Source organism: Gallus gallus, chromosome 2 (genome assembly GCF_016699485.2).
Source record: "Gallus gallus isolate bGalGal1 chromosome 2, bGalGal1.mat.broiler.GRCg7b, whole genome shotgun sequence".
In the NCBI taxonomy this organism is placed as follows: domain Eukaryota; kingdom Metazoa; phylum Chordata; class Aves; order Galliformes; family Phasianidae; genus Gallus; species Gallus gallus.
In genome coordinates this window covers 68,125,423-68,138,728 of record NC_052533.1, presented here as the reverse complement: position 1 = coordinate 68,138,728, position 13,306 = coordinate 68,125,423, and the positions used below count along the sequence as shown (strand labels likewise).

At 38.3% G+C, this 13,306-nt stretch overlaps 1 protein-coding gene across 7 annotated transcripts in view; it reads right to left on the bottom strand.

Annotated features, from left to right (window-relative positions):
- Positions 1-13,306, bottom strand: part of PIGN (phosphatidylinositol glycan anchor biosynthesis class N) — a 145,159-nt gene that overhangs the window by 63,768 nt on the left and 68,085 nt on the right. For all 7 annotated transcript variants that reach the window (XM_025147682.3, XM_046937827.1, XM_004939696.5 and 4 more), the window contains 4 exons: positions 10,773-10,884; positions 5,716-5,824; positions 2,362-2,464; positions 23-125 (listed from right to left, as the gene is read on the bottom strand). In XM_025147682.3, the coding sequence (XP_025003450.2) occupies positions 23-125; positions 2,362-2,464; positions 5,716-5,824; positions 10,773-10,884 (427 nt within the window). The remainder of the gene's footprint in view (positions 1-22; positions 126-2,361; positions 2,465-5,715; positions 5,825-10,772; positions 10,885-13,306) is intronic.

The window sequence follows — 13,306 nt, the reverse complement described above, 5'->3', positions numbered from 1 at the left end:
TATAACTACCTGGAGCTCTTACCTTTGATCTGAGTGAAAGACCATAGTGCTGCAATGCTTCTTGTTCCATCTGTATCCACACCAACATCAAACCAGAGAGCACCAGTGGAAATAGAGCTTCATATCTGATTAGCAACATAATAATCATAGTAAGGGCAGTCACTAACAACCATTCAACATCAAATACCATCACATTTATTTTACTTTTCTTTACCCAAATCATACATGGAAGCCACAACAGCACTCTCCCTGCCACTATTTCTAAGGAGTACCCACAGCTGGTTGGTGAAGCCACGTGACAATTAAATTGTACAAGTAGGACAGGCAGAATGCTTCAGCTTTGCTTAGTTGTGTTTTGCATCCACTTCTTTATCTGATTGTTACCACAAAATTGCCTGAATTCCCACTGGTATAATTAATAAAACTGATGCAAATAAAATTAAAAAAGAAACAGGAAAAAAAAAGTCACACCCAGCACTTGTTTTCTTCAAAATGGAAAGCATTACAGCAAGACTTATTGGTAACTGAGAAGGTTCAGACCAACTTAGCATCTAGGAAGTGTGTCTCTTCAGGATCTAATCACACAGTCTCATTCTCATGACTTCAATCCAGCTGCCAGTAGAAAGGCAGTCGTGATAAAAAGAACATCCCATTTTATTGAACTCAAATGTCTTTTTTATTTCCTACATATCAATCTATTCCAACAGCATTGTTAAGTCATACTCTAATCAAGGTAGCTCAGCTATTCTAGCAGCTAGACCTCCTGTCTCAGAGGGGCATTGCTGGCTTCTAGAGCAAACTATGAATGTATTAATCTGAGAAATTAAAACACCCTGATAACTGGGAGATATAGACTTTTGTTTTTCCCTGCCTTCTATGTTCCAGTTGCACTTCACAGTGCTTACCATTATTTTCTTTCAGGATAAAATTATAAAACCAAGAGAGACTATGACACCAACACTGACAAGACTACTAATTTGTCTAAAATTAAGAAAAAGTTCACATTTAATCTTGGTACAGTCTCTATAATATAATTCCCTGTTAGCGTAGCTACAAAGCGCTTTCAAACTGGAACAAAAGATTTGGGCCTTTTCTGTTTTAATTATAAAAATGACAAGCAATTAAGAAATATGAAAATGACAATGGTTGGGCTGTCAGCAGCAGAAATATCTGCAAGCCTCACAGTTGCCTATGCTTGCCTGCAAACTGAATGAGTGACAACTTGTAAGCAAGCTATGTTCTGCAATACTTCTACCAAGCTACAGCTAGAAAGGTGCTGGAATTACCCAAGAAAGACAGCAAGTTATTCCCGCATGGTATAACAGAGCATTGAGGAGACAAACGCAGAACCTGGATTTTGTTGTGATTTTTGTTTTCTTTCTTTAAAAGAATGTTCTGAGTTTGTTGTTCTGTGTGAACACTGTAGGAAAGCATGAGAGAGCAGTCAGCATTTAAGCGCTTTAGTGCAGGGCCGTGACATAAAAATGGAGGTTGCCACTCTCACAAAGAATAACACTCATGCTTTATCCATCAGCCAGGACAGGTTAAGAAAGACAAGTACAAGAGCGTGTGTTGTCACAAGATTAGGATCACACACTTAATGGTGAACTGGGAGGAAGGGACAGTGGGAGATAAAAATAAGAAAGGTGCTTGATCTGAAATGAGCATAGCTACAAGAGACAGCTATTGCAAAATATCTGCTGTAAGATATTTTAGTCCACTTAGTGTAATTAAGTCCAGAGGATAAATGAGAGGGGAGGTGAAAGGGATGGTTCCTACGTTCCTTACTAGTTGTGCTTTTAAGAGCGACTGAGTGGACAAGAAGTTGGTTAGCTGACATGGAGTTTTCTTCACTTAAAACTCCAGAGGGCTGTCTTTTGCCCAAGAGAGGAGCAAGCTCTGCTCTTTCTGGGAAGCCTAGCACACCCTTTTGAAAGCACCCTTCCATGATTTTCCATACTTCCCTTATTTAAGGGCTACCTGTTTCCCATCACATCTCCTTTACTTTTTTCCACTTTTCCTTCTGAACAGAAAAGCATGTACTAAAACAGCAGAAGATGTAAACTAAAACAGATTTTCTTATTTTAGCGCAAGACTGTTTGAATATGCATCCTTTCAGTCTCTGTTTGGTCTAGCTGAAAGGAATGTCAACAAAACAGAGAGCTTATAATAAATACAAAGAGAACTGCGGAAGTTCCCCTGAAATATTCTTCAGGGAACTGAAAAAGAAATAAACAGAGAGATTAGAGCTGGAAGCAAGTGTCACATCTTTAACAGGAACGCTCATGAGATTCAGCAGACAATTTCACATTTAGCCCCCGATTTTCATATGCAAGAACAAAGCAAATAGAGTAAGAATACCCTGTGCTGAGGAGCAGATAGGTGGCCATCAGTGAAAGCAGTATGCTGAACAGTCGCTGGAAGAGCAACGTGGGACTCAGTAATGGCAACGCAGAGGAAGAAGCTGCAATAAAAGAAGACCTGTCAGTCACTGCATGCAGAACATTTCCTCCTCAGTAACAAGATAACATTCTTCAAATCTTGACAGCTTTATGTACAAAAATTCTATATTGGTCATACACACCCTACTTATTTTGAAAAGTTACTTTTGCTGAACAAAGCCCAGATTTTGGCTTTTTTCTTTTTTCATTAGCCCTTCCCCAGGGGCTCATGGGAGGTGAGGAAAGCTGTGAAAAGTGAAAACAAGCTGCTGGAAGAGTGAGCAAAGAGGAAGAAAAGTAGAGGAAAAGTATCCAGGTGCTTGAAGTCAAGAAAGGAAGAAGGAAAAGAATTGCTCTGATTTGGCCATTTTAAAACCTGGGTTGTTTTTTTTTTTTCCTGTTTGTTTGCTTGTTTTTAAATGTGAAAATTTTATTTAATAAGCTCATAAAGAAGTGAGTGAACAAATAACGTTGGTGTGATTCTTCACTGTGGTAAGGTCCGCCTGCTATCCAATAACACTCAAAGGTTGCTTCAGCATTAAGCCATAATTATTTCTTCTATTAAGGAACAGAAATCAAACTATAATATACAGCAAGTACATCTGTTCTGTTGTGCTTATTGTCACAGTATCTATGTAACATATCTATAAAAGAGTAATGAGGCAGTTTCTGCAACCTTCATTTAATTTCCTGGCTTTCAGCCTTGGCCACTGCTACAATTACAGAATAAGGGACTTCATCTCAACGGTGCTTCAGCCTTCTAGCATCACTTGTAGCTTTCTGTGCTTACAGAAGGCCCAGCTCAAGGAGGAACTCCAGGGACACTCACTGCAAGCCAGAGCAGCTGGAAAGAAATTCAGTGTGGCAACTAGCCTCTGTGAATGACACTCAAAGCATCAGATGTGCACTGCTCTCTGTATACAATCACAGCTGAAAACAGATGTGTGTGTGGCAGATGATAATTAGCCTCTCCAACTCTGATATGACACATGAAATATTAACCGTCAAAAAACTTGCACACATTTGGCTGACCTATGAAGTCTCAGTACACATTCCTTGTACAATTATAATGTGAAATTCCTCAAAACTTGGCTAGTTGCTATGGTACGCTGATGAAAACTTTAAAGCATACAGTATATTGATTTAAAAACATCTGGTAATGCTAAAAAGAAGGTTCTGAAGAACACGGAAGTGGCTGGACTCACTCTGTGCCTCCTGCGTTTACCTCTGTATGTTTGTGGTTACCATACAAGAACTGCAATAACCACACAGCCTAACAGCTGAAGCCAGCAGGTCCTTTTCTCAGGCTTGTAGACACACACCCATGAGTAAGTTGCCTGATTGTAAGTTGCCAAACCAATCTTTCTTTAAAATTTTAATTTAGGTCTAAATTTATTTATTTAAATATGGTAGGCTGCATATTCATCAGAATGGCTATCTGAAGAGGGGATAGCAATTTGTTAGAAAACCTCAGAAGTATCTAGTTTATCATTATCATGAATAAATACTAATAGCTGTCTTTCTGGTTGTATAAATAGAGAAGAGCAAAATGATAGCTTAATTAAGCAACAGTACTGTTCTTCCACAAGTAAGCAAAGAGATGAATAGACATTTATAGTGTCACCAATCCTGGGAAAGCTACAGTAGATCTTGGTACCTTATTTCTTATTATGTCACATTTATGGTGGATGCTAATGACAAGGCAGATGCTTGTTGTGGTTATGCAACCGCTTGTTGTGGTTATGATAAGGAATCTCTCTTCACCAGGAGGATTGAGGACATTCCATCAGCTGCCCTAGCTTTTTACCTGCTTAGTTCTGTGTTTAATTATGTAAAGCAACTTCAACAAACGCATAAGGCTCCTACCCTGAATATCATGTCCACTTGAAAAGATTACTTCCAGTCTGAAAAATTTTGCTAAAATATTCAATACCAGCGTGGCAGCAAACAGGGTACATAGTTTACCTCGTTTTAGCTTTATTTTCGTCATAGAAACAACACCATCAAAGAAAATTTCTGATATACCTTTTCCTTATAATTCTAGACTTTCTCTGACTTCCCAAATAATCTCGTAGATGAAACCACATTTCTTTCACCGTCACATAGAAAAGAATGATAACCTTTACCCTCAATTCCTGCTACAGTAAGCCACGCAGGACATCATTGATTTCATTGACTTTAAAACTGCAAGGAATTCATCCACACAGAGACAAGCACTTAGCTTAGTAGGCTACAAAGGAAAGGATGATGGAACGAAAACTGCATTATGAAGAGTATTCCCCCGCACACACAGTGATCACAATCAGCTGTATCAGTCTTAAATTTGTTTGCTCAAACAGAAGTAAGACTTCTAGCACTGACAGGATTTGATTAAGTTACAGCAATGTTACCAGTACAGGACTATACACAAGACGTCCACCAACTAGAGAACAAGAGTCATAATTCTCCCATTAAGCCACATCTAAATCATAGGTCCTGACTTCTAGAAAACTACTGCTTCCAAACTTTAAAGGGGAATTTTTTTTTTTTTTGGTCTAAAACAAGTCCCACATTTTGGATCAGACAGGGGTAAATACTGCCTAACATTTCCTAATGGAGCCATACAAATTATTTTACAGCTGAAATACCAAATGAATTACTTTACTTTATTCCATAACCCCAGTGATAATTACATTTGCTCTGTTTAATGATCCTACAATTTTAATTTAAGAGCAGTGAAAAATCCAGACTTGAACTTTTTTCTTTAATAATTAGCTTCTAACAGATATCAAGCATATACTAATTTTACTAGTTCACAAGCATTTTGTAAGTCAGCTCTGAAAAGCACATCCAGTAACCCAAAGATCTCTGCTGTCAGCTGCAGCTTTACTTTTTACTGAAATACAGCAACATTCTTTTCCTCACATCCCCATGTTTTAGCTGAGTTGTTTGTAGAACAGCTCAGATCACTCTTATCTGGCTTCAGGTAAAGCAAAAAGGGCATTTGTATCACCATAACCCTAAAAAGGATATTTAAAACAAAAGATAAAGCTACTTGTAAACTCAGTTGTTAGTATTTTATTATAACCTTAAAAAGAAGTAATATTTTAGAAAACTTCCCAATGTGTTTATGAGAAAAAACGTAACTTAGTAAACACTTTTATCAAACTTTAAGAAGGCAAGTAAAGAAATATGTGGAACAGTAAGATGTTGATAGTAAAGCGTCAATGCTCCTCAACCCAACCCTTAACCCTAAAAAATATCAGAAAACAAGTTTGAGAAGCAAGATGCTTACCTAGAGTCATCCAACTGACAATTTGATTGAATACAGGCAATCCTTGCTTGTTTTTAAGACTATTATGAGTACTGCTCACAACGTACGTTGAAAGCGCGATACTGAACATCTAGAAAGAGGAAAATCAAAGAAACACATAATTAATGTGGAAATCTCTGCCATTCCATATTGAATATGTAAATATGCTTTCAAGTTGCATAAACACCTCATTCTGAATCAAAAGAAGAACAGGAACCCTGAGGAAGACTCTGATGTGCAAGTTGAGTATTTCTACCTTTTTCTACTCACAATTTTTTATTAAAATAAGTGCAACTGTGATAAAAGGAACCAAACAAAAAGCCAAACAGATGAAATAGGCAGAGGAGCACACATCCTTGACTGGCACAGCCAGGAAGAATCAGCACAACTTCTGGCTTCACTACAGGATCAGGTACAGGGTGAAGGGGAAGAGTAGTTAAGAGCTTTACATGGGCTGTACGGTCCTTGGGAGAAGAGATAGCTGCAGCACAAACTGGAGGTGAAGTTTAAAAGGACAAAGAAGCTGCAGCCTTAGCAAATTGTTCAGATGAAATAGTCTGAGCTACCTCAAGCAGAAACCTCTGCTTTGGAGAAGAAGTAAGATGGAAGGGTTTTTGTTTCGAGCTAATTCAGGAGATGTCAACCAGCCATCAAGTATGAGCCAAAAAAAAGGGGGGGGGGGGGGAAATTACCCTAGTCAGTTATTTTTTAAGTAGACAATTATTCAAGAAAATGTTTGAGCCAAGTATTCAGTTATTGTTATTTGTTCACAACTTCATAATTTCACTGAAAGGCAAATGAAGCATACACAGCATTTTGCAAATGCACTTTAAAATGGCACTCTAAGAAGCGACTACACAACGTTCACTGCCTTCGCTTTTTACCATACGAATAGCTGCCATTTCCCATCCAGACACACTGACATCTAGCGGTATCCAGATCTCTCTCCCCTTCGATACATCTTTTCAACTTCTTTTAGAGTCGTGAGTTCTGGTAATCCCCTACTATCGCCTAGTCACTGGTGAAGTCACTTTGTACTTGCAGCCATCACCCATAGTATAACTTGTGCCTTTTAAGATTCATGATGATCAGAGAACGTCAGTAAACTCCATTTACTTCTGCTAGATCTATGCCAGAGCCCTGGTATCCGCCTTCAGAGACTTCTGTGTTCACAGTTCAACTAACATTCAAACTGCTCTCAGTCTTCATTGACACCTCCAGGATTGTGGAGCAGCATGGAAGCAACTTGGATGTGTAAGCAGAGATCTCCAGCTAAGAACCTGTCTTCTTTCCCCCTTTACACCTTTGAAGTTCAGAGATACTCTTTAACAGCCCAAGGGCTGGCCTCTGAGAAATGGTCACCTGTAGGTCTCAGATAGAAGGAAGAAATCAAGGGTGACATCAGCACCTCTTTGCCAGCAACTATCCTAAGCACCATACATAGTAGCAAGCCATTGAAAGAATAGTATAAGAACCAGAATCATCTATTGGACTTCTTCTGTTCTCTAACTCTACAGTTCAGACATGGATTCCTACTGTGGCTTTAAGTAATTTAGAGAAGAAAATTAATCAGCTGCCTCCTTGGACCTACATGAAGCTCAAGTCTCCTAGGAATAACAGTCTGGCCCAGAATAAATCAACCAGTGCTAACAGCAGTGTTTTCAGTAGCGCAACAAAGGCTGGACTTCAACTATGAAACTGCTGGCAAAGAGATAAACTCCAGCAAAAAAAAATTAAGTCGCATGGTAAATTCTTCAGCAGTCCAGCTTATGGATTATTAAAAAAAAAACCTCAATTTTCACCATTCCTGAAGCCCTCTCTAAGACAGAAGTGGAATTGACCAAAAAAACAACACTCTCCTCGCCACAGCAAAGAAAATCCAGAAACAAAATGTTATTCCTGCTTTAATATTAAAAAAAAAACCTGAAAATCTCTTGGCAATTTTCAGAAAAAGGAAGTAATTAGTATCTTCAAGCAGAATATATCAAAACTGCAAATTTAGATCTAAACATAACTGAAGATTTTGTAACCAAAAGGCAAATGTAATCATAATTCAGTTAGTTAAGCCTGTATATTTACTTTCTTATTTATACCCTTTCATTGAAAAAAAACCTTTTTTTATCATGATGTTTGGTTGTCTGGGACAACTTGTTTTGGTAAGGCTAAGACTACATAGGAAATCTATAATGTCTAGGTACAGAAGACAGTTAACTACTAAGTTGCCTGTAAGTGAACTCTCAAATCCATACAGGTACACAGTTGATATTCATTTGCCAAGTTGTACGTTCTGTCCCACCCATGGAGAAACCAAACACAAAAATACAGTTCAGCACTGGATCTGAGGGATTTATCTTCACTGGGGAGAGCTACATACAAGCTGTCATTTTATTATTATTATTATTATTATTTGCTTACCCTATGGGTTCCTGGTTAGTTACATTTCTTTTTGACAAAAGGAGAGCAATTAACGTAATGGAACAGACTTTGTTCTTTACCAGATATAGTATTTTCACTACTGGGTAGTTCTCAGGTAGAGAAGGAAGCTCACTTGGACAAGAAAGGAGAAAGTTGTCTACTGAAGAGAAAAAGAGCCTTCATAAGCACATCAAAAAGCTTAGGTAATGCTGCACTTCTCTCTTTCTCTGACTGAGATACAAAGAGAACTGAAAAGGGAAACTTTAGTCCGATGCAATTATAAAATCACTTGCGTAGAATGACTCAGGCAAATGGAAAGAACTACCTGAGTCTTTGGAAAATATTATTTGAAAATGCATTTCATCTTAAATGAGTAGATGCAAAAATTTGAGATGAGATGAAATGATTCAAAAGACTGTTCTTGCACACAGATACTACCAAAGGAAAAGCTTTGATAAAAGAGGAGTCAGGGGATCCTGATGAGAGAAGTTAGGCCAGATCAGAATTTTTTGTTTGTTTGTTTTTGCTAAATTTAGAAGAAAAGCTAGAACCACCAGCTATTCCTTCTCCATTGTTGAACATACAAAAAAGGTTAGCAAAGTTGCTAAGGGAATCCTAAGGCATACCATAACGACTACATGTAAGGAAAGGATGCTCTGTTTTTCCTCCTACTTCAGTCAATGATTGACAGGAGAGAAACGCACAAAGAAGAAAGTACTGTAGCAAATTAAACTATCCTTTCATTCTCTAAAATGAGAGAAATCAAACAACCAATCTTACTTTTCTGTGTAAGTAGTAACAACATATCAAAGGAAAGCATAACTTTCAGTGACAGCCTTCAACAAATATATAAATGAATGCTATAAAAATTATCCTTCAGCAACCTCCATCAGATGCAAAGCAGGAACCTGATCACGTGTATGAATGTCAGTGCTCCAGTCACCATCTGTCTTTGCAAAACAGGTACATACTATCTGATGAGACGATGCCATGAGTTCAAAATGCTCCAAATCGAATATTTTCCCCACCCCCTCTGAAAACTCCAACTCAAAAGAAAAACTAAAGGGAAAGCAAAAGAATTATGTTGTCTAGAAAAAATATCAGTCTTCTGACAAACATTTTCTATTTGCATTCTTGACATCTCAGAGCAATCACAAACGTTTTAACTGTAAAACAAGATCAACTGACAAACATCCACAATGCCTCTGTAATGTTCTTCTCCCTCTTGGAGCCTGAATGCTCTTTCTTCCCAATCCTTTCTTCATCCAGAGTGAATGAGGAACCCCCTATTGTTCACTCCTAAGAAAGCTTTTGAAATAAAAATCTAATAGAGACTAGTAATTAGATGTCACTGTCGTAAAAATATCCCCTAATTAAGGAGAAATTTGAGGTACTTTATGATCTTCTGGTACACTGGGAGAAAAAAAGATGTTTCTCCCTGAGCAAGCAGGAAAAATATTGTCATCTAATTAAGTATCTCAGGGCTTGCAGAATTTCCTGTCTCTGAAGCTGGCTCAAGAAGCATCTGGTATTACTCTCTGACTACAGATCTATTTCCACCTCCCTATTTATGAGTTTCTCCACAAAGTCACCCTGCTGAGACGCTGTAGCAGTTACATGGTGGGTTGACTTCGGCTGGCTGCCAGATGCCCACCTAGTGGCATTCCCTCTTCCAATATCAGTTGTTTCCAACCTTTCCAGTGAGAAGAGTTCACTGCTGAGTATATATTGACTGGAAATACATAGGACTGGAACTGATAACTCTTTTCCAAAGAAAGCTCAAAAAAGTTAAGAGAAATCAGCACCATGTTATAAACGTGTGGGCACCCAGGTAAAGGCATTTTAAAGCTTCAATATTCTTGCCTCTCCTCCTGTTAACCCATTGGAATTTCATTTATAAAAAAAACAGTGTAATGAATGCTTTGCTTAGCTCAGCTCAATAGGAAATTCCACCATATAAGTAATAATCAATAAAGCTTTTAAGAAACATTACTAATCCCAAAATAAAACCATTATCTTATAACAAGTTTTTTAAAGAAATGAGGATAGCAGACACGCAAAGCATTATTATAATCTTAAAAGCTCTCTAGAACTTAATTAGCAACCGTTATGAGAAGATCTCCCCCATTTCATGAAGTTGCCAAGAAAAATGCCATCTTCCATCTGAAAGAAGATTTAACAAATGGAAAAGCAGCTCGGTATCAGTCTTGCATTTGTTATTCAGCACCCACTCAGGAAATGGAAAGAAATCCTTGAACCAACAAGCTTGTCCTTAGTGTGCATAGACAATTCATGCAAAGGTCAGTGAAAATTGCATACACAGACTGGAGGCAGGATAAACTCTCAAACTCTTGGAGAAGATTATCAAAATGTGTATGCACACCTATGTACCAACACAAATAAATATGTGCAGTATGAGCTTTGGGAACACAGCATTACAATATATAAAATGAACACCACTACGAGCATACGGTCCTCTTGAAGAGGACAGTAAAGGGGAAAACTCAACAACAATCGATTTATTCTTGACTATTGTGGCTTTGGTAGGAGAAGGTTACTGAAGTATGCAAAAATTTGCAAGTAAAAACACTAACATTCAGAATTACTGTACAGTAGCAAGTTACCTGATAAAAATATACTTTCAGATCTTCTTTACCTCGGTATTTATTTTCACTTCTAGAGAAAGATGCCAAGGAGAAGCAAGAGATCAAAAGCGTTGTCAGACCAGCCACTATTCTATAAAAACAAAAGAACAATAAAAACATGGGAAATGTGACCAAGAAGTACCAAACCAGATTTTTTCATAGATGTGGTTTTCACTAAGAGGAAATAATTTGTTGCAGTTATCCAGACAAAATACATTAAGGAAACTTCAACGTTCAGTTCCTGGAAAACAAAATCTAGACTCACCTATGTGTTTTTCAGAAGCCTAGTGGCAAAAATCACCATTTTGAACACGTATCTGCTTTGTTACCTGTCAATTTTAGCTACTTTCAATTACCTCTATTTGTCACTTGGCCTCAGAACAGAGAGACTACTGTCCAAAATGTCCATTTGTGACTGCTCTACTCCTGGTGTTGTCTCAGACATAACAAAAATGTGCAACTATTTCATATGTAAAATCAGTCTGCTCAAGCTGCATTGCAAAGGTAATTTTCATTTAATGATACGCAATACGAGAACACAATTGCAGGCTACTCAGTCACAGAATGGAGATTGGAAGACACCTCTAGAGAACAGTCGAGTCCAACTCTACTCGAAGTACGGTCAACTACACCAGGCTGCTCAGGGCAATGCCCAGCTGGGTGTTGAGTATTTCCAACAATTCAAACTCCACAACCTGTCTGAGCAATCTGTCCCAGTGTTTGACTACCCTCACTGTAAAAAAAAGTTTCTTATGTTTAAAAAGATTTTTTTTTTTTTTTTTTGGTACCTAAATTCATGCCCATCTCTTCCTTTCTTCTCAATGGATTCCACTCAATCTGATGCCAAGAACCTGAACCAATCTTTACTTAGTATTGGTCTCAGTACCAATCCCTGGGGTACACCACTACTGACTGGCCTCTAGCTGGACTTCATGTCACCGGCTGTAACCCTTTGAACCTCATAGTTCAGCCAGATTACAGTCCACCTCACTGCCCATTGACGAAGCCTGTATATTTTCAGTATTTGTATGAAGATCATAGAACCCTTAGAGTTGGAAGGGACTTTTGAAGATCATCTAGTCCAACTCCTCTACAATGAACAGGAACATGTACAGCTGGATCAGGCTGCCCAGGGCCTGATCCACAGCTTCACCTTGAAAGTCTCCAGTGATGGGGCATCCACCACATCTCTGGACAACCTGTTCCAGCTCCTTATACCACTGTCACTGTAAATGACTTTCTCCTTATACCTAACACAAATCTAACTCTTTAAGCTTGAAACCATTTCCCCTTGTTCTATCACAACAGATGCTGCTGAAGAGCCTGTCCCCTTCTTTTGTCACAGGCTGACCAGCCTGTAGTTACCTGGATCCTCTGCCTCATCCTTCTTTAAGACAGCAGTGACATTTGCTTTCTTCTACTCCTCAAGAAACTCTCCCCATCACTGCCACAACTCTTCAAAGATTATCAAGAATGACCTCACAGTGACATCAGCCAGCTTCCTCAGCATTCTTGGGTCCACAGACTTACACGCCCAGTTTAAGCATTTCCTAATTTGACCCTCTTCCACTAAAGGTAAGTCTTCCTTACTCGAGACTTTCCCGCAAGTACCAGGGGCTTAAAGGCTAGGGATCCTGAAGACCAAGCTTGTCAGTAAAGATGGAGGCAAAGAAGGCATCAGCCCTTTCTGTGTTCTTTGCCACCAAGTCCCCTGTCCCATTTAGGAGCAGAGTCACATTTTCCCAAATTTTCCTTTCAACCCCTTTTGGTCTGTTGCTGCACTTTACACCCTTCACTATGGCTTCAGCTTTCCAAACTCATTCTGTATACTCAGACTGCAGCTCTATACTTCTCCTTGGTCGTATGATTCTGCTTTCATCTCTCATACACTTCCTTTTTTACCACTGAGTTCAGTTAGGAACTTCCTGTTCACACAAGTTTTATTAATGCACTGAAGAGGCCCTGGCCTGACCTATAGTGACCCTGTTCAAGAACAGATTTTCTTACTAGCTCTCTAATTTTATCCTGTTGTATGTCTTTTCTTCCACCATCTCCTTATCTTCAATATCCTGAAGAATCTCATATATACATATTTTTCATTGTTACTTCAAATCTTTTCAACTTCAAAATTCTCTTTACAAGACTCAGACAAGCACAAGCTGCTTCAGAGGTAGAATGCTTCATTAGAAGACTGAATAGGAAGATATATATATAGTTAGAGTAAGGTGAATGTAAAGAAACATCAAGGAGGAAGACTTGAAGATGATTTATAATTTAATTCCATTTTGGTTTCTAACCTGTGTTAGGCTGATATAAAGAATAAAAAAACTTCAGTTTGAACCAGAAAAAATTGGTATATAAAGCCAAGAACAAGTGTTATGGCCGTTGCAAATCTGTCTTGAATATTTCTAACATTCCCAAGCACCACAAATAGGAAGGGTTTCCAATGGATAGATTTAAACTACAGTGAAAAATATTGAGGCAGAACGTAAATAATTTGGAAAATATCTGAA